General features: G+C 42.5%; 1 protein-coding gene across 4 annotated transcripts in view; it reads right to left on the reverse strand.

Annotated features, from left to right (window-relative positions):
- The window catches only part of PLXNA2 (plexin A2), a 479,995-nt gene that overhangs the window by 173,264 nt on the left and 284,377 nt on the right, over positions 1-22,354 (reverse strand). For all 4 annotated transcript variants that reach the window (XM_077334859.1, XM_077334857.1, XM_077334858.1 and 1 more), the window contains 4 exons: positions 11,760-11,883; positions 10,807-10,960; positions 7,692-7,788; positions 2,179-2,293 (listed from right to left, as the gene is read on the reverse strand). In XM_077334859.1, coding sequence (XP_077190974.1) covers positions 2,179-2,293; positions 7,692-7,788; positions 10,807-10,960; positions 11,760-11,883 — 490 coding nt within the window. The remainder of the gene's footprint in view (positions 1-2,178; positions 2,294-7,691; positions 7,789-10,806; positions 10,961-11,759; positions 11,884-22,354) is intronic.

The raw sequence follows: 22,354 nt of genomic DNA on the forward strand, positions 1-22,354 counted from the left end.
GCTGGCGGGGGCTCCCTCGGGCGGCGGCTTGATGGGTGGCGGCTTGAAGGCTTGATGTGCGGCTTGACGCGCGGCTTGACCTGCGGCGGTTTGATCTGCGGCTTGACGGGCAGGGAGCCCCCGCCAGCCGGCCTGCGCGTCGCTGGCAGGGACTCCCTCGGGTGGCGGCTTGACGGTCGGCGGCTTGAAGGCTTGATGTGCGGCTTGACGCGCGGCTCGCAGTTGCTGCGCCTGGGAATTGGAGGGACCAATCGGCAGGCGCTTCGCGCCTGCCGATTGGTCCCTCCAATTGTCTGTCATGAGGAGGGGTCCAATCCGGACCCTTCCTCATCCCGGACACAGCCCGCCCCAGGAGGGCTTACTGTTTTATTTAGTCCGTGGCGCCAGTGGCGCCATGGGCGGTGTACAGATTATATATCTCCTGGCATAGTTTCTAACAGGAAAGGTATATGTTCTTTTAGTCCGGTGTTTCTTGTTGATTTAATATGCAGCAAAATTCTTTTATAAACAAAACTTGATTTTGCCTTTATAACTGTTTTATTGGATTCCATGTCATTTCCTCACTAGGCTGACTTTTCCTTTAAGAGGATGAATGGCAATGGCTTAATCATGCCAGCAAAGTAAATAGATCTGAAATCTGCAGCCAAATGCAGAAGCTGTTTATCTCCCACATTTGCAACAATATTGATGGGCTCTTTAATCTCAAGAGACCTCATGAGTACTTGGTAGTCCTATGACTGAGAACTGAACTATTTTATTTATTTAATTAATTATATTTATAAATTGCCTTCCTTTGCTGCTCAGGGCGGTTTATAATGGAACTTTCATGAAAACAGTACATTGTGAATAAATGTATTGGTTTGAACATATATAACAGTTTTGGTAACAGGAACTTGTGACAAATAGATATGATTTATAAAGTCAACATTTAATAATAGGACAATTCTCCATTTTTCTGCACTGTGGTTTCTATTCTTTTCTTGATTGATGGTGGAAGGGACCTCTGGGCTCTAGTTGGTGGATTTGTTTACTGGTCTTGACTGGAGGCCAGTTTACAGGCCCTGTGGAATTGTTTTGGCTCCCATCAGGGCCCTGATGTTGTCTGGGAGCTTGTTTCACTAGGTGGGGGCCAGGCCTAAGAAAGCCAAGGCTCTAGACAATGACAGTTGAGCTTCCTTGGAGCCAGGGATCACCGATTTGGTGATGCTTCTGGAACGTAGTGCTCTCTGGGGGGCATAGGTGGAGAGGCGGTTTCTCAGGTACTCAGGGCCCAGACCACATATGGCCTTGAACGTTATTCAGTAGTCAACTGGTAGTCAATGCAGCTGTTGGAGTGCAGACTGGATGTGGGCCCTCCAAGGTTTTCCTGTAAGAACCCTGGCTGCTGCATTCTGTACCAGTTGAAGTTTCCAGATCAGGGTTAAGGGTAGCCTTCGTATAGTGAGTTCTAGAAATCCAGAAATCCAGCCTAGAGGATGCTGGGAAATAGCCATTGTGCATGTTTTTATTTAGGACAGACATTTTGTTCTCTTCTCATCATAGGACTCCCTTACTTACTCTTGCCTTTTATTGAACAGTAAGATCTCCATACAGAGATCACAGAGATCTAATTTGGCCCTCAGTTCATTACACTTTTAATCCACTTGCAATACACTTTAGATTGTGGATTTTGCCATTTTACACAGTAAAATCTCTGAGTTGCTATGGTTGTGACAATTAATGATGCAGTCCTACAAGCTATGCATGGATAAGCCCCATTTATTTCTCAGGTTTACTGATTGAGTAAACAGGTGGTATATTACTATCTAAAGTTACAGAAAGGAATTTCTGGTAGAACAAAAGATTATGGGGATTATTTTTTCTTGCACTGATCAAACAGGCACTACTTACTGTCCTCCCAACTTGGTGAAATTTTCACAGGCTTTCTGTTCTAAATATATCTCGTGTCTTTGGCTTGAAAGCATGCTGTGCGCCTCTGAAATTTTGGGCCCTCCATTTACTTGTAGCCCTGTCAGCTCCTAATATTGAAAAAAGAGCAAATAAGAGCCAAACTACTTACCTTTCCTCTGCAATTTGGGAAGGTTTCTTTCTTTTAAAAAATATTAAGTTCCATGAGAGTAATGCCTGGGAACTGCTGCACTAAAAGGTACTGCCTAACCTATAATCCAGTGTCCATACCTCAGAAACATTGATCCGCCCCTCTTGAAATGAGCACGTTGTAGGGTCATGGGTGCAGAGGTTCCGATATTTACACCAGTGGCAACGAAAAGCACTATTCACACAAGAGAGGCACCTGTCAAGAAAGGAAAAAAAGTTATTGTGTGTGTATAAAAATGGTGCTTTCTCAATTTTACCCTGTGCATTTCAGTTTTGTTAATGTATCATTACTACTGAATAACCAATAAACCATTGTCTATGGAGGCCCAGGTCACTAGAGTAGCCATCTACTGCAGGCATGACTAATAGCACCCGATCTGTCCTGGGAACACCTACGCACAGTGATACACCCAATAGTTACCTCCAGACTAGATTTCTGTAATTTGCTCTTATCCCTCACCCAGAAATTGCAGCTGGTACAAAATGCAGCTGCTTGGGTTCTCACTGGAACACCATGGAGAGCCCATATTCAGCCGGTGCTGAGGTAGCTGCATTGGTTATCAGTTGAATTTTGGATGAAATTCAAAGTTTTGTTTTTAATCTTCAAGGTCATTTGCCGTCTGGGCTCAATGTATTTGTGGGACCACTTAACCTTCTATGCCTCCCACAGAGCCTTCCGCTCTGAAGGGTCAAATAGGTTGGTGATCCCTGGCCCTCGTGAGGTGTGCCTGGCCTCGACCAGGGCCAGGGTTTTCTCAGCTCTGGCCCCCACCTGCTGGAATGAGCCCCCAGATGAGCTGAGGGTCTTGATGGAGCTATCACAGGTCTGCAGGGCCTGTAAAACAGAACTCTTCCACCAGGCATTTGTTTCTGGTTGGACTGAGAAACATCTTCCCCCTCTGGTGCTCTGATGACCTATTCCATCATCCCTGATATAGATAACAGCCATTTGGAGGCTTGGTGGGGGATGTAGGGATGGATCTTTTGGGATGGCTGGGGAGGACGAGAGATAGTTCTTAATTATGTTTTATTGTTTTACTGTATTATTATTGATTAAGGTCATGCAAGACTCTGAGTGTTTTGCCAGGGCCAAAAAACTATCTTTTGGAATGGCTGGTGAGGGTGGGAGGGAGTTCTTATGCTTTATTTTATTACTGTATTATTACTGTGAGCTAGCTGCTCTAGGAGAGATGGCATGAAAGAAAGAAAGAAAGAAAGAAAGAAAGAAAGAAAGAAAGAAAGAAAGAAAGAAAGAAAGAAAGAAAGAAAGAAAGAAAGAAAGAAAGAATTCGTGGAGAATATAATAATAATATTTTATTTATTACTTGCCTTCTCTCTGATGATTCAGGGCAGGTTACAACATTGAAATTTACATAAATCAATATAAAAACCTAATTAAAATAATTAATTAAAACATTAAAACTATTACAAAATTACCCAGGAGAGTAATCTTAAACCCTTTTGATTGGATATATTTGGTGGATTCCTGGCAGGGAAATCAGCACTTCCAGGTGTCACTTCAACCTCAATCATTGGCCTGGTGGAACAGCTCCATTTTACACACCTTACAGGACTGATTAAGGTCATGCAAGACTCGGAGTGTTTTGCCAGGGCCAAAAAAGCACTGGCCCTAGTTGAGGCCAATTCAATCTCCTTGGGGTTGGGGATCCTGAGCAGATTTTGGTCTGCAGATGTTAACGCTCCTTGTAGGACATATGGAGAGAAGTAGTCCTGCAGGTACGATGGTCCAAGACCATGTAGGGCTTTAAAGTTTATAGCCAAAATCTTGAATCTGATTTGGTCTTCATTTTGGAGCCAGTGCAGCTTGATAGCATAACACAATAATTTTTTAAAAAATGTTCATGAAGTTGTGGGTGGTATGATTTCACGAACATTTTATGACAGTTGGATGCAGGTGAATTGCTGTCATCCTTTGCAAGGTATAAAGTATGAGGGTTTGGGATGGAGCCAGGTATGGCCTCGTGTCTTAGCCAGTGGGAATAGAAAACATATTTACAGAATTCTGGTTATCCCCTTGTGCAACCATATTAACCCACAGGCCCCGTGCATCTGATTCAACCAATCAACACCAAGAAATATTTATTTTTTGAAATTACACTTACTGTCTACACTTGCAAGTGATCCAGTTTTGACTGCTTTGTATTGCAGCTTTAAATAAGGAACTAGCATTTGGATTTGTAACTTAATTTCACTGTTAGCCCTAAACAGAACCAGCTTATTTTGTACCTAAGGCAAGAATTTAAAATTGCACCCCATACCTTCATAGTAGGTATTTTGGCACAGAGACAAATGCAAAAATAATAAAAGTAATAATAACACAATGTTTACTTTAGTTATATACTTTTTCTACAGCCTTCATTTGCCTTTGGCATAATAACATGTGGACATAGTGAAGATATAGGGGAGAATATTGGTCGGCACATTTTAGGGACTACTTGGAAACCTTATTCAAATTAACTTCACATGGTTTACCAGTATGTAAGAACTTGGTAAGAGAATCTCCAAGGAACTCACTGCCTCAGTAACCAACAAAAACTCTTAGGCCATGATCATCAGTTTTATGGGGACAGGGTTCTACATGATCACCACAATTTCATATACACCTTCCTTCATATCTAGACAAAAAAGCCATGCCCCCCACTCAAAATGGGGAATGGTGATATATAACTTTTGCCATGAATATTTATAAATTGTCCTTTGCTTAAATAAAAAAATAGTAAATTAAAACAAAAGAACTGGTCAATATAAACAAGGATTCATTTGTTGATGGATAGATTTTCCCATAAGATTGTGAGTGCGCTAGCTCTCAAACTGTTTTCCTGGCTAATAAGTCAAAATAATACAATTAACTATTTGTGTGTGGGGGGGGAGTTGTATCCCACGCTGAAAAAAAAATCAGTTCCAACCAGGTAAACCCCTGGTGACTAGATTTTGCTATTGACATATTTTTATCTTGAAGGTTTTAAGTTTCACTGGTCATCGGATGAACAATGTATAGTGTTACCTGGCACCTTAAAAGTTACTGTCTGCAACTCATATATGACAGCAGCAATAATAGTTTAATGCCATCTAGTGGGTCAGCTAGAGCTCAAGCAAAACTGCTACAATTCTATTGTGCAATTGCTCCAGATTTTGCCCAGGGCCTCTGCTATGCATGCAATTTTTCTTCTCCTGTCACTGAGACGGTGTGTTTTGCCTTGGGATATTTTCAGAACAGCAGCTCCCAAAGGGACAAAACTCTAAACAGCATTTGAATCATGAGCATTTCTGCTTCTACTGTGGAAGAGTCTTTTCTTCCACTTCTAATAATAAAAAGCTTTGAAGAAAAAGAGGGGATTTTATATTTGCAAAAGCCAACAGCATCCTTGAGATCTAAGAGTTCAACCTCCCACACTAGCTTACTGGTTTAACAGCACAAAAGCTTCTTTTTCTCCCCCTCTCAACAACCAATGATAATACAACAGATGGTCAGGGATTTTTAAGGCAAGTACAGGCCATTGGCCTAAAGTAGTTTCTTTGCCATTACAGAGAAACAGTGTTATAATTTATTATCTAAATATCAAACATGAGGCACACAAGGAATCCCAGCAGAAAATGCCCCAATGTAATGCTTCTCCCCTTACTATAGTAAAATACAAATTAACCATATTCTAAATTATATCTTCTTTTTGATACTTTTTGTAATCACCTTAATAGTAAAGGAAGCTCATTTTACTTAGACATCACAAATCTGAAGAGGTAAGCAATATGAAAGAATGAGCTGAGCATTGCTAATTACTCGTGTATTTGACCCCTTTCTCCATTTCTGTTAGTAGGCATCTGAATGTCACCTGCTCTTTAGTTCACTGTTCTAGGCTAGAAATGGATCTCCCTTTCAAAGAACTATGCCCATGGTCTAGTCTGAGAGTCTCACTATGCTATTTTTTACTCTGTTTCAGCTGAGAATAGCTTCTTATTTAGACTGGAATTACATGTGTATAAAGTTCAGCAAGGACGAAATGTGATTGTCAATCAACCTTTGTGCATACTCATTAATCATATTAGAAACCACACAAAAGTGGATTTTCAGTTGTGTTTCTGTTTTATATGAGAGAAACCTGCTAACCATATATTGGGCTTGGATCCTGTCTTTTTGCTCATGTAGGGGTGTGTGTGATTTTTACTTCCTTCCTTCTCTCACTGTTAGCCTTTCTTTAAACCTTTGTTGTTCCTGGGAGTTCACTGAACAATGCAGAAACAGTTGGGGGGGGGGGGGAGATTAATGTAGTAGGAGACTGGACACTCACCTACTTTTTCATATGTTTTCACTTTTTTCACCAAGCAAAAACACTGAAAAGTACTTCAAGCAGCACACGTGAATTCAGCTACAGGATGCTTTCTGATATTTTCTACTTCCCTACTTTAGAACTGATAAGTAAAACAAGGTATCTTTGAGCTACAGTCACTTTGGGGAGCTCTCACTTTGAGGAAGTGCACTCCTTTTTTGAAACACTAGGGCCATGCACCTGAACCCGCATGGACATTAAAGTTTACTTAAGAAAATCCAAGTGCCATTCCACACAGTAAAAAAAAAAAAAAAACTACCGTTACGCCAGAGCATCTCATGCATTTTGCCACTCTGCACGCCTGCTTGAAATGGTGGAAGAGGGGAATGTGTTATACATGCTCCTCTCTTCTGCCTGTCAATCAAGACAGGTAGCCAATCATCTTTCTCTCTCTTTTAAAGGGACCACAATGCCAGCTAATTTTTTTAAAAATGAGACTTATGCATTTAAGCGAGTATGCATCTATTCATAGATGCATAGGGCTTCTTTTACTGCAAGCCCTCTTGCAATCCGGAGCCTTGAAGCTTTAAAAAAATTTGGGGGGGGGATTTTTTTTTGGGTGGTGATGCTTTGTGGGCAAACTGGTGGAGAAAAGTTTATTTTGTACTCTGCCTGGCGATTGTGTGCCTATTAGTTGCTCCAGGCAGTTTTTTCCAAGAAAGAAAGAAAGAAAGAAAGAAAGAAAGAAAGAAAGAAAGAAAGAAAGAAAGAAAGAAAGAAAGAAAGAAAGAAAGAAAGAAAGCCCTATTCCGGGTGAAGAGAGAGGGAGGCAGGCTCGAGGGTGGGCACTGCAGCTGGAGATCTCGCTACTTCGGCCACTTTGGTAACATACGTGTCTTTTGCTAGTGGCTTGCTGGCTGCTTTCATCCTGCTCACGCTACATGGCAGGGGGAATCCAGTTTATGCGATTCCCCTGCAAGCACTTTAAAATAGAGGATGGAGCTGCCGGTTTGCTGCTGGAATACTGGATGTTCATGACATCGTGCAAAATGCCGAAAATATGGCATTTACAAAAAGTAAGAATTTCACTTTTTTAACGGGCGTGGAATGGCTCCAAGATTTAGCTTTAAGACCGTCAAATAGCTTTTCACAACACTGGCTGCAACAATTCACCACTATTTAACCATGTTGTTTTGATCTTCGGGGCTAGTACTTGATGCTGAGATATCTCCTGCGCTGAACAATGCTAACTCTTATTGGTAGAATTTTCAAGGATTATGAGAAGGAGGAACAGAAATAGATTCTTACAATTGGTGGGCACTGCAGTTGTAGAACTTGAACTCAGTGCTGACAAACATCTTGCCTGTCTCTTTGGATTTCAGCAGCAGCTCTATCCCAAACCAGTCTGGAGAATGAAAGAGAGGAAAGGACAATTAAAATGGGGAAAAATAAGATGGAATTGTTTAGTTCACTCATATATAGATTCATTATCTGCAAGTCTCCTTTCTTATAGCCTTCTGGAGTTTTTGTTTCCTTATCAGTTGCTTATTCACCTGCTTTGTCTAGTGAGGTTGTTACAACCTGTTCTTTCCAAGTGGGATGCTGCAAACACCTTTCATGTATCTGATGCCAGGTAAGTCTCCTTATACAATGGGAAAGTATCTACCTACTTTGGTTAAGTAGGCCACTGGGATCACATCTGATTTTGCCCAAAGTAGGCTAGGCTCTCTCTGTCTTTTCCTGCACCTTGTGGTAAGTTCTAAGACTTAGTACTCTCACAAAGCCACACTAAACATAGTTACAGCTTTTGAAGTCAGCAGGCTTACAAAAGAGCAATTTGACTTAGGATGACACTGTCATGGTATGGAAGATACACCAATGCTACTGTTTCTTAAATTGCCAAAATAGCATCAGAAACACCAGGCCATGCAGGAGGAGCCCACACTGAAGCCTACATTTTCGGAAAGCTGATGCTGGCAAGGGCAGATGGCACAGCATAGAGTCCCTTCTCATAATGAAAGGTTCCCACATATCCAGAATAATAAAAATACTGGGACACAAGGCCTGAAGAAAATGAAGTAAGGTAGCAAAACCCTAAGTCCTGAATCCAACTACACATTATATACTGCAGTTATGCCGATTCCTTGCTTTCAAAATTCCATGAAGCTGAGTTGTATCCTTATCTCTGCTTGCTGAGCTGCTTTTTTTAAAAACAGAGTTTAATTTTTTTAATATCTTCCTTTTCTCCACAATGGAAACCCAAAGCTGCTTACATTATTCTCCCCTTTTCCATTTTATATTCACAGAAAATTATGTGAGACAGCTGAGAGTGAGAGAGAGAAAGAGAATGACTGGACTGAGATCACCTAGCAAACTTCCATAGGAAGGTAGTGATTTGAATGTGGTTCTTCCAGCTCCTAGCCTGACACTCTAACCACTGCTCCACACTGGCTAATATAAGGAAGCATTGTGAAACATGATCTTCCTCTTGCCAACTCATACCCATACATGTGAAAACTGGACCTGAGATTGACAGGTGATGCCTTTTTATGTGACACTAACATAATGAAAATTACTCGTAATAGTGGCTTTGCAATTATGGAACCAGATCAATGTGAACAAACACCAACTTGCTCTGAAGTTAGTATTAAACTTTCTACTCTCTCTACCCAAGCAGGAATGTTTGGAAATCAGCCAATGAGAAAATAAGTTTAAAACAATTAGCTTTTGGTAACGATGAACATAAGCATGTGTGTAAGAAAGAACTTGACAGCAGTGACATTCACAAAGCAACAGCCTGAAAAATAGAAACCTCTTCCACCCACTCATGGTAGCTGAGTCAGACCTCAGAGCGTGAGTAACACCCACGCTGCCTCCTTCCTGGTCCGCCTTAAGGAACAAAAGAATGAGACCCCTAATAATACATAAGCCCAGAAAGCAGATGGCTTGAAGTTTGACTGTTAAACGTGGGGGTGCACAAGATTTCATAGGAACAGTTTACTCCCACTGCAGGCAAACACAGGACAGCCATGCTTGCGGATCCCATCCCTTTACCACCAGACGTTTGGCACTAGAGAGCTGTTCGCTGATAGAGTCTGCAGCCAGCTATCATATTCCACTGATATTTGTTTTAGTTCCTTGGACAAGGACACACACCTGCCATATTAGGCACTCTTAAAACTGTTTTAGCATCCTATTGGAGTAAAGAAATAGAATGACAAGACCACACTGACACCCAGGCAGAATTTAGTACATGCCAAGCTCAGCAGAAAAGTAAGAGACCTCCCCTTGGTGTCGCATGTCCCTCCCCAAAGTCTATCTTGAATAATGATACTTCTTTCACATAGATTCTGGGAGGTTGGCCCACTTGCACTTGCAGACAGCAATCTGCTCTAAATCAGCTTCTTACTGGTAGTGATCGGTCACCTAACAGAGACAGAAGCCCTGGGACCAGACCCTATGCTGGTACCACATCCATCAAAAAAACAGTTTTACCAAACATAGTTATATGCTGGGAGGAGCAGGGTACAAACTGAAAAATAAAATAAATAAAATCTAAAGATTATCACGAGGGGCTCATTCACTCACACAATTTCCATTGTGGCATATGCGTTCACCTTGTTTTTTAGCTGTTTATAGCTCTGCCTCTATGCAAGAGAATGAATGGCCAGGAAACTGACATCCAAAGTGGCAACACTGCACTCTTCCGAGGCACTCTGCTACTGACCACAAAGACACTTCAGTTCAATAAATAAAAAATAAAAAGAGAGCAACTAAAATTTCAGTTCAACTTTATTAATGTTTAATAATAATAATAAGGCTCATGATTACCTTTCCTACTATGGTTGTTCAATCCAAAGATTTGATAGAAACAAAGTATTCTAGGGAGTTCTTTTGTGACTGTTTTGTTATAATCTTTTCTTGTATATCCCTGTGTTCTGTACTGAAATGCCACAGACTTTATAGTATGTGATATTTTGTTCTGTTTTTTACTCGCACTGCAGCTTTTGCCACAATGGATGTCTTTAAGGTGCGGCAGGATTCTCTGTCATTCTTTATATAATGTAAGACTTGCTAGTCCCTCCTCCTTCTATGCTGCTTCACACAGAATGCAAATAGATAGGTCTGCTGTTTCCTAATGATGACCAATCTTTTGGGTAGGTGCATTTCAAGGCAAGGAGGGGGTGCCTTTTTAGTGCACACCAGCATGATAAATGTACACTGGGCCAGATTCGCCTCAAATCTACTAGTTGAAGGAGGAGGCATCATAGGGGAGGTAAGCAACAGAGGTTCTTAACTCTAATGCTAGGCCCACCAACTCCACAGTTTCTATTCCAAGCAAATTCCCTAAGCCCTGCCATTTGTGATATTGTACTGCAGTTTGTCTGTCCCTTGTTATATCTCAATGAATAAACCAGCTCACCCTGGTCCACAGGTATGGCAGGGACATCCTTAGATACTGGTGAGATGCATACAATCTGGTTGCCCAAAACTTGGCCTTCCACTTCTGAGAGGTTTCCAAATACGCAAGTGATACCAGTTGACAGGTCAGGTGCATCACTCACTAGCAAGCTGAGCTAGAAAGAAAAGGAAAGAGAAACAACAATGAATGTTCTAAACAGCTTTCAGAGTCCAAACACCACACAAAGTGTTAGGTTGATTGTAATACTGCTTGCATTGTTTTGGACTGTATGTAAGCTGACTTGAGCTCTTCCAGTGGAGAGAGTGGGATACAAATTATTAAAAGAAAAGAAGCAGAAAGAAACTGGCACGATCATGAAACATTATTCCTTTCTTTTTCCTCTCTTCAGCAGTGAAGAAGCAGTCAAGCGGCCAGCTGCTCTTCAATAGCTTTGCACGTCATTGTATGGCAGTTGAAGTTACCCAGCTGACCTGATATGTGATAATACCAGTGGGCAGAAATACAATCAACAATTCCCTCCCAGCTAGACATCAGAAAAGCTTTTAACAGTGCTACAAAAAGCCCAACTTCTAACCAGGGGGACTTTCTTCCACATATCACTGGAAAATATATTATATTTTCCCATTGATACCCTTAAAACCCAGAGGTTGGTCCAGAAAAGATTACTCCTTAGGGCCTAGCCTCACAAATTGTAAATTACAGTACACAAAAGTCAATTTGAATTGACTTCCAACCTCTAGTGACATGATAGTTCTGCCCCACATAGATCTCAGCATGGATTTCTACAAACCACACTGAATGCTCAAAATCTATTTTCACAGTGTTGTGCAGAAAGTTAATCCACACTGAGATCTGCATCTGGCCATGTGCATATGGAACCCATACTTGAAATTAACATACAAAGATTGAAAACCTAATAATGAAGAAAGGCATTTCCCCCAACTCTTACTTACTGGAAGGCTGTGCTCAGAAACTGGGATACTGTTGGGCTGCACAATGATACTCATACACTGGTTAATGCTGGCTGCAAATCGGTACGGTTCATTTGCTCGCTCGCACTTGTCCCTCCGGGAACACCTGGCACCAAAAGCACAGAACAGTATATGTGTAAAGCAAGTATACTTCCACATTCCCTGAAGTTGTTTACATCTCCCATTATTTTGCCTTTTCGTAACATATGATAAAGAAGTTTACTAGAAAAAATGATATAGCACAATTTATTCTATACTAGGCATTACCACTCCTTCAAGACAAGTAGCTTACGGACATGTTGGACAGCATTTGTGTGGTATGGTGTTGCTCAGGAGTATCTAATTGTAATGATTTCCATAGTTACTTACTTTCTTCAGATTCATTCCTGATTTTAGACACATTGATCACATCTTACTTAAGAGAAAGTATTGTCAGTTAAGAAAAAGATGCCTCCAGCTGAATGGAACCCAAGAATGGTGTATCAGAGGAAAAAATCAGATAACTGGCTTTGGAAGCTATGATCTTGAACACAGGAATTTCCATCACCGGATTCTGTGGTTGCCAGTGGTGCTTTTAATTTTCTAAGAATTAAACTATATAACACAGGATGGCAACAACTTCACAACATTTTCTATTTAATTAAAAACTGAGGCTAATTAATCTTCTCATGGAGGTGAAGGGTCTTAGAATGCTGGAAGCTTGCATTCCTCTGCTGTACACTGGAGTTAAGGCTTGTTTTAATGGCTGAATCACCCAGGCTCCCTGCCTCCTTGAACAGAAGCCATTACATGTCACAAGCTGAGTTATGAGCTCTGCAGCTGGCAAGTTTTGGACACCTGGCTCATCACCAGAATCATTTCATTTGAGAAGAGTCCCAGAGTGGGCTGAAACTCTGAGCTTCTATCAAAATGAAGAGAAATGGAGAGAAAAGGCTAATCATCTTGTGATCTTTCCATTTTGCTTCATCATAAGAGGTTATGAGGTCACTGAGCATACTTAGAGAGAGCTCTGAAAAAGTCAGGAGAAGGAGTACTGCTACCAACCAAGCACCAGAGATGTTGTTGAACTTCTGCCACTCAATGCAAATGAAATCTGTAATATGCTGGGCTAAAAGACTCAGGATCAAATTTAGCATGGCGGAGTCGGTATATTTGTCTTGAAGAACTAAGCAAGTGTACTAGGACTTGGAAGAATGTACTTAAAGAAGGAGCCTGATTTTATGTTCTGTACAGGTAAAGGTGGGGAGGACAGAATTTGCTTTGTTTAGAGTGGCGTAATTCATACCTTTAAACAAAATGTCTTAGCTTACTTACTTGAAGGATGTGGGTATGGTAATCCAGAGCACATTTCTACCATAGTGAACATTACAGGGTTGCCATTCCCTGATTGAAGCCTGGGATTCCTCAGACAGCTCTGGAGGCATTTAAAGGGACCTAGGTGACCCTTCCTACACAATCCAGGAAGTGCAGGTAGGGCAACATACAGGCTTGGGGACTGCTGAGCCAGCCCAGCAGGGACAGCAAGCCTGGGTGGGGAGCTGACAGGTCAGCTCCACACCCTCCCCCCCCCCATCCCAGCCTACAGCTGGCTTCAGCAGGGTCAGGAAGGGTGGGTGCAGGGCTGAATTGTCGGCTCTATGGGCTTATCTGATCAGAACTGCATATCCCTAATTCATTTTCCTTTTTGGAGAGGATGCTAGCTTTTAAACAGCAATTTCTTTGGAAATCAGCTTTTGCCATTAATCCATAAGTAGAGGCAAGTGGAAGGCTACCACCTAGGACTCTGAGTGAATCATTCTTATGTGACATGTTAGAGGACTACGGGAATAGCTACAATATGTGGCCCACTCAAGACCAATGTTTCCCTCAGCATTGTCTTATCTTACACAGGAATAAAACATTAGCTTTGATTTTGGTATACTTCCCATACTACCAGGTTGCACTCACTTGAAACTTGTGAAGCAATTAGTTATTGTAACTATTGGAAGCAGACTTTGTTTGTCACCTGTCACCTGTCAAAGCATACTGGCTGTATGCAATCTTAGGTAAATGCTTACATTAGCAAACAAGCTGGCTGTTCTACAAAAGGTCTCAATCTTTCCATGGCAAACTTTGTCCAGATGCAATGACAAGAGGGGCTCACAAAACTGGGCCTCAAAGGCAGGAAACGCCAAGCAGTCTTCATTACTGAAATGTTATTTGTGTCTATAAAATTGCACTGAGGGTGGGGGGTGTTACCAATTTCCCTCTGCAAGCAGTAACAGAGATACCTAGCAATTGATACAGCTATTTTCTTTCTGCACCCTCCCCCTTTAGTGGAATATAATGGACTGAAATATGAATGCTGCCAAAGAAAAGAATTATTGTCTTTTAAGTGAATCTGTGAGATTGCTCTAAAGTGAGCTCTTGACTGAAGCCTTTATCTCATTGACTTGCTGGAATGGCTCTTTTTTATCATACTATTTATGGCAACAGCCCTAACAGAGATAAATAGTTCTGGAGACAATAACATACTAGCAAACAAGCAGCATATGGGGGAGCCCTGCAGGAGATAGTTCCCAACAGACCAAGGAGACTCTTTAGCAGTCTCCTCGTTGGCTGTATCTGCTGCCTGAACAACAGGGTGACCTGTAGTGCAATCCTAAACAAGAGCGACACTCTTCTAAGCCCACTGAGATCAACGGGCTAAGAAAAGAGTAACTATTTTAGGTGTGCACAGTGAGGGAGGAGGAGAAGAAAACTTCCTTTCTCTTTCCTCTTTAAAAAGAGATACTCATGCCTTAAGCTGGCATACCAAACTCTGTAGATAGGATGCCCATTCCGTTTTATAGTCCAGACAAGTGATTTTAAGGAAGAATGGAAGATTTGTTTCACTTACAGTGAATCTTCCTTCTCTGTGGACTGAAAATGGGGCAGTTCTGATCACTCAGAATTAGTTTCTCCTCCTCTAGGCAGGGTCATAATGGGGAGGTGCTTCTCCCCAGTCTGGTCCAGAGGAGTACCAGTGGATAAAACTAAAGCAACCATAACACCTCTCCCCTAATAGCAACTATATAAGTCTTGGGTACAGCAAGGCCCAAGCTGTCACCACATCCAGGAGGCTCGACAGGGCAGCTGGAGGCACGCTGGGTGGTTGGTGCATCAGCCAGATGATAGAGTTCTCCACTGAGTCCCACTCTAGGGTAGTTCAATCCCTTACTTCCCTTGAGGAGGGGTGCCAAAATTCTAGTCAGGGCCAAAGACTGGCAGCTGGGAGAAGCACCTTCCCCTAGTGGGGTCACAAATATTTGTGACCCTGCCTACAAGGAGGAAGAGCTAATTCCAAATGGTCAGAACTGACCCTCGGAGGGCCACTGGAGAAGCACGTCTCTCTCAGCTGCATCTTAAGGCTCTCTAACATTGCCATTTGCAATGTTAGAAATTGCCCTGAATAAAGAAGATTCCTCAAAGCAAAATAAAAATAAATAAAGGGGCTGTGCTTAAACAGAACAACTGTAGGATTCTCATAGAGGGACCCTGGACATCTTTGTTGCCATCTATTATGCCTATGGTGAAATTTGAACTCGATTGGTAGAAGCTTTTTCAGTTAAAAGATTTTTCAGTTATGTGAGGAGCAAACGTAAAGTAAAGGAGGCAATAGGCCCACTGCGGATGGACAAACCCTAATGGAGGATGCAGAGAAAGCAGAAAGGCTCAGCGCCTATTTTACATCTGTTTTTTCCCACAAGTCAAAGGGTTTAGGCACATCTAGAGATGGCAGTAGCCAAGAGTGTCTGGGTGGCAGGTTGACATGGACAAAGAGGTTGTTGAGAGGCATTTAGCTGCATTGGATGAGTTCAAATCCTCTGGGCTGGATGAAATGCACCCGAGAGTGCTCAAAGAACTTTCCAGAGAACTTGCACAACCCTTGTCCATCAACTTCGGGACCTCTTTAAGGACTGGAGATGTCCCGGAGGACTGGAAGAGAGAAAACATTATTCCGATCTTCAAAAAAGGGAGGAACATATGGATGTCGCAGTGCTTTTCTCCACCCTTGGTGGTCGGGGGGGGGGGGAGAGCTCACATGGGGGCCTCTGCCATGCACAGCAGAAGCCTGGAAGGCCCATGGGCAGTAAGGCTGAGACGAAAGGCAGACAGCCATCATTGAGGGTGTAGAAGTTGCCGGAAGACAGACATGGCATTAGCAGTATACCAGCCCCCTGATTGGCTATGGAGGGACGGCCCTCCCCCTAGGGCTAATCAGAAGGCAGGCACATCAGCAGTGGCATCCCCAGCTGGGAGGGAGGGTCAGCACATAGTGGGAAGTACCCTGCACATTTATATATAAAGGACATGGAAGGCAGCCACCCCCCCCCCCCCCACGCAACCATAATGGACATAAGGAAGCTATTCACACCTGCTGGTAATTTATTATAGACTACCAATGTTTTATATAGTTTGATAATGGACTAAAGAGCGACTGGGGAATGGAAGTGGAAGGCATGGAAGTAGGATGTGGGGAAAGCTGCAGGAATGTATGAGAGTGTACATATGTGAACTGTCAAGTACAATTGAATATTTTGTCGGATGTACATCTGTGCTGATTGCAACTTGGAAAGCATATTACCTTGGTAACTGAGCACCATCACAAAATAGAAGAGAGCTATGAAGACTTCAGGTCATCACCTGAAGTAGATGCTACTGTTTTTTCCCCTGGAAGGACTCCTTTGCAGCACTTCCCTCAGGTTTCTGCTTCTCAGGCCACTGCCTATTCCATGCTTCATTCATATAACTTGCCTGATTCAAGGCAAGCAGCCTCAAGCGTAAACAAAGTGGTTGTCATGTGATTTCATCATCCCAAAATTATATGTGCTCATCCGATTTTATCAGCCCCTTAACAAATGCAGTGTGAACAGCACTGCTTTGACCTTCACATTTTTTCTGAGAAGAGCACAAAAAAAGCTGAACCACTTGGCAGGAAAAAAAAAGACAAAAATTGACATTTGAAATATTTTTGGGGAACAAACTTAATTCAGAGGAGACCTCTGAACATGAGTGCAACCTTAAAAGCAGCAAGATTGACACAACTATTGATACATTCAAGACAACTGTTTCAGTAAAATTATCGCTGCTTCAGGAAAGTGGTGGTGAGACAGGAATATTCTAAGGAGAAGTTGAAAAATACTATTAAGGAACTTTTCAAACCACTATATAGACTCTTACAACTCTGCCTATCTTGTGCCCCCAATACGGTTGCCAGCTGGGGCCTGGGGCTCTCTTGGAATTACAACTGATCTTCTTGCTTATGGTTCACTATAAGTCAGCTGTGATGTGGTGGCAATTCTCTCCACCAGATGTCAGAGATCAATTCCCATGAAGAAAATGGCTGCTGAGGTCCCTCCCATTCCCAAACTCCATACCCACATCTTTAGGATTATCCCAGGCTGGAATAGATAACCCTGCCCCCTAGGCTTGACAGAGTGCAGCTTCACACTGCACAAACGGTCAGGAAGTTGGGCAAGACCTTTGATGCCTCCCTTACTATAGAGGCACAGGTAATCAAAGAAGCACACCAGGTTTTTTTTCCATCTGTGCTAGGTGAGGCTACCTGGCCCTGGAACACGTAGACACAGTGATCCATGCGACAGTCACGCCCAGGTTAGATTAATGTAACTCACTCTATGTGGATCTTCCCTTATCCCTGACTCAGAATCCACAGTTTATCCAGGATGTGGCTGCACAGGTCCTATTAAAGACCCCCTGGAGAGTGCATATGCGACTGGTTCTCCAACAGCTGCACTGGTTGCCAATTGAATTCTGGATCAGGTTTAAAGTGTTGGTCCTAACCGTTAAGGCTCTACATGGTCTGGGGCCTGTGTACCTGAGAGACTGCCTCTCTGAATACATCCCCTGAATAGTTCTTCATTCAGCAAACAACTTGCTGATGTGTCCTGGCCACAGAGAGTTGCACTTAGCCCTAGCTCCAGCCTGGTGGAATGAGTTGCCATTTGACATGTGAGCCCTTCTGGAGCTAAGTTCTGGAGGGCTTGCAAGATGGCACTCTTCCGCCAGGCATTTGGTTGAGTCCAAGTACCACCATTCCCATCAAGTTGGGCCTCCTGGCAAAACCCCCAATTCTGCCATTTTTGTGCCAATGGATCAACTGTAACCATCTTATCTCCAGGCACATGGGGTGTGTGGAAGTGATTATTTAAAATGCATTTTAAAGCCTAAATATATTGTATTGGTTTTAATTTATTGTGTAAGCTGCCTCAAGACAATGAGGAGAGGGGCAGCCTATAAACTGGAATATAAACAAACAAACAAATGAATCTATAATGAATTGTGTTTTCTACTTCATCTTAAAAGTAGCTTAACAGGACACCAGGGTTATACTGGAGGAAAGAGGAAAGTTTGCAGAGTCTAACGTTTTCTTCTGATACTAAATAGGCCAGTGATATTGGGTAAATCATCAATATTAGAATAACAGGGATTCATCTACTTGGTTGTTTCCAAATTTCTCCTATCCCCCTGAAATTTCTTTCTGGATTCTGGAGATGCAAATGACCTGGAATCATATTTTTTTTCATTGTTCCATTTACTTCTTCCTGTATTTCTTAAAGAACATTGCACATTTCACTTCTTTCTGTCCATTTGAATTGCTATCCCCCTGTGCATGAACAAAAACACTGTAAAAAGGGAATTTTGATCAGTATTACATATAGCTATATTAGTATTCTTTTGTATGGTATTTAACCAATGTATAAGAGCATAAATGTATATTTATACCCTCCCATCGATATATGCACATACATACATATTTACCATAACATTGAAATTATTTTACAGTGTTTTAGTAATACACTCATATTTCTTGGTACCACAGGGGGAGGGGGAAAACTTCAAGTACATTGGGGAAATTGATAAATGATAAACTCTGCATTTCCTGTTCTGAAATTAATTGCACGTATTTTCTTAAATAGAAATTCAAGAGGAAGTGGCAGAGTGTTTGAAGCTGGTCAGTTGTTATCTCCTCCTGCAAAGATACTGTCCATTAGGATAGTGTAGAAAAACATTCTGCACATTGGCAAAGCAGGGATATTTTTTAGGAGAGCATACTGTAGGTCTCATTGACTGTTTACGCCACCATGAAAGTGATTTTGTCTGAATCATCATACAAAAGTCTCGTTCTCCAAAGTGCCAAGTAGAATGAGACAAAATTCCCCTTTTACAGATCTCTTCCTTGATCAGTGCTGACAGTTTTTTGCTTTCCCTGCAAAACTGTTCTAAGTAGTATTACTGGGTCAAGTACCATGATCCTTCATGGAAAGTCCTAGTCCCTCGGCGCACAACACAACCTCTGCAGAGGGATTACTCAGAAAAAATTATAATTAAGAGTCAATATTGGAAAATTTCATAAATTTCATCTCTTGAAAAAGTGGACCTGTGGCTAGGGTTTGAAAACAAACAAACAAAAAAGTGCTAAATTTTAAACCTGCCTAAAAACCCGACTCTTTAATCCCAGATGTGATGGGAAAGTCTGTGGTTTCTCTGCAGTGATGTAGTGTACTCTGAACATACTCAGAGGGTTTTTCCCTTATATAATATTGTTTCATGTGATCATCACAATGTCAGAAATCTCAGATATGACAATACGTGCCAGCTAGTATTTAGAAAATCAACAGGGATGGCAAGCAGCACTCTGAATACATGTGGTGGTCCATTCTCTGCCTCCTGACTGACCCCTGCCCTCCCTAACATGGACATGTGGGGGGGGAAGAAAATATTATGTAAGACTTAACCTTATGTTTTTGTTAGAATAGCTCAATAAAAAGAAACTGAAACTCCTGAAGTATTCTTGTATTTATCACTAAAATATCTTAACAATAAAAATCAGTAAACCTACCACACACACTAGTCAAGAGGTTGGAATCCATCTGAAGAAACAGAAGGCCTAAGGATCAACTTACAGTGAAACATATTTTTCGGGAGGTAGTGGCTCCACATATGCACGGTATTTTATTCAGGAGGTCACCCTAACTATCAATCTTTCTTTCTAGTCTTGAAATGTATTGTACTATACAGTCTCTCTGCAAGTCAAAGGGAGGGGGGACAAAATGTCTGCCTTCCCTAAAGTGGCTGTGGCAACCACTTTAAAAGAGACAAATCTGCAAAAGGAGGGAAGGGATCCCAATTGTGCAACAAAACCTGACTGCTATCTAAGAGGATGCTGTTCTTCTGGTGAAAATGTTGTTCTCCTGGAATTTTTACCTTTTGCTGTGAAAGATAAATCTCATAAAAATCCAGTTCAGCCTTGGCCTTAAAGCATTCAAGGGAGAAAACTCAAGAGGAGGATGGGTGGTTTACAAAAAAGTGACTGTCTCAATAAGGTAGATTCAAGTGGGTAGCTGTGTTGGTCTGAAGCAGCAAAACAAAATTTCCAGTGGCACTTCTTAAGACCGACAAAGTTTTATTCAAGGTATCAGCTTTCATGTGCACGTACACTTCTTCAGATACAATGTCATGGAATGAAAGTAATCAGTTCACTCTTCTAGGCAAAGTGTGAGAGTAAATTCTCAATAAGGTACAGTGATGTCCAAGTAGAAACAAAAGTAGAGTTACACTGGCAGAGTAGAGAGGAGCAAAGACAAAAAGACCACATGCAGGTTGCAGACCTCCTGCTAGCAACCATACTTGCTCATGGCCACTCCAAGGAATGGTGGTGGTGGTGGTGCCAAAGAAGGATTACAGCTGAACATCAAGAAGACAAAAGAAATTACTACTGATGAATTAAACAACTTTATGGGAGGTAGAGAAGAAAGTGAAATTGTTCAAGATTTTCTGTTCCTTGGCTCAATTATTAACCAAAAATGAGACTGTAACTAAGAAATCAGGAGGTAGCCGAGACAAGGGCAGCTGTAAAGGAACTACAAAAGAACCTTAAGTATAGCAATGTGTCACTGTCAACCAAGATCATGATCATTCACACAGCAATATTCTCCCATACTATGTATAGCTTTGAAAGTTGAAGAAAGCATGCCCTATATCACTTCCAGTTTTCCACAGGAAGTTATATATGAAGGTTAGCTTGGCAACTGATGAGGAATTGGAGCAGAAAAAGATTTGATGTGAATCCTGCCACAAATCTTTCTAGTGGGATTCCCTTGTGTACGGGACAGGAACAGATTTGGTTGTTACATATAATGGATTATGAGAGAGGTCATCAGTTTGAGCATCTCATGTAATTACTTGGGTATCCATTTCCTATACACATAGTATATGCCCACCTTGTACACATGTTATATGCACATACACATATACCCATACTATCAATGTACAGTATATATTTAATTTTAGATGTAAGGGCACTGAGCAATTATTACATTAGACACATGTACCCCTGAGTGTATAAATTAAATCCTACATTGGATTTAAAACCAACATTAGTCCATGGGGGTCTTACAACCTAGGGAATAAACTCTCTTGGATTGTTTCCACACTAGTGCTATCATTAACCCTTTTTAAAGGGTTGACTTTTTAAATCCATTTCCACACTGAAATCCACTTGTTCAGACACATTTGCTCTGCAGCAAAAGAATCCCCAGAAAACCCAATTTCATTTTTTCAAGCAGTGCGGAAATGTGTTTTTCAGTTCAGTGCAGAAATGTGTTCATTTGGGCTTTTTGCCATGTCTGCCATTTTGAGTTGTTTGGGCACACCCCTTTCCACATCACCATCCTCTCCCCACTCCCTCCATTCTGAAAAATCTGCCTTAAAAAAAAAAGCAGTCATGCACAATCGTGTTATAATGTCACTAGTAAATAAGCCCGCTGCAGGCTTAATGCAGCGGGCGCTAGCGAGGCTGGGGAGTCTGGCGGGGCGTGGTGGGGCAAGGGCGGCTCGGGCTGGGCCCCCGAGTCCGGTGGCGTGGCCTACCTCGGCGCAGGCGACCCCCAAACTGGCTGTGGGTGTCGGTGGCGAGGCGATCAGCAGCAGGGCAGGGCAGGGCAGCGGAAGCATGGTTGGAGGGTGTGAGGCTGGTCAGGCTGTAGGCGCGCGGGGCAGAGGGCAGCCGCGCAGTGGTGGCCACGGCCTCAGCCGGGTGCAGGCGCGGCGGGTGGCGGCACGTGGCGGTGGTAGCCGTGTGAGGCATGCGCGAGGCAGGAACCGGCCAGTCGGAGTGGCGGCCAGTCGGAGTGGCGCCTCCCAATTAGTCAGTACGGTGGGAAGGGCTGCGCGTGCCTCGCAATTGGTCCCTTGCAGCTGGACTGACAATCGGAGGGCCCAATCGGCAGGCGTGCCTGCCGATTAGGCCCTCTGATTGCCAGTCATGAAGAAGGGGACTATCGGCACCCTTCCTCATCACGGACAGGGCCCTCCTTTGGTGCTCTTAACCGATTATTTTATCTGCTCCGCAGGAGAGGTTAAAGATAACTGGGACTGTTTCCGCACAGAGGCAGACAATGCTTGTAAACACACAATGGTAAACCACACATTTGGCCGCTTCCTGATGAGAGACTCCTCCTGCCTTATCCCACTGTCTTGTTGCGGCTTTTTGCTTTCCAATGAGGCAGTGGGGAAGCTGGAAGCAAGGGCAA

Source organism: Paroedura picta, chromosome 4 (genome assembly GCF_049243985.1).
Source record: "Paroedura picta isolate Pp20150507F chromosome 4, Ppicta_v3.0, whole genome shotgun sequence".
Taxonomy (NCBI): Eukaryota; Metazoa; Chordata; class Lepidosauria; order Squamata; family Gekkonidae; genus Paroedura; species Paroedura picta.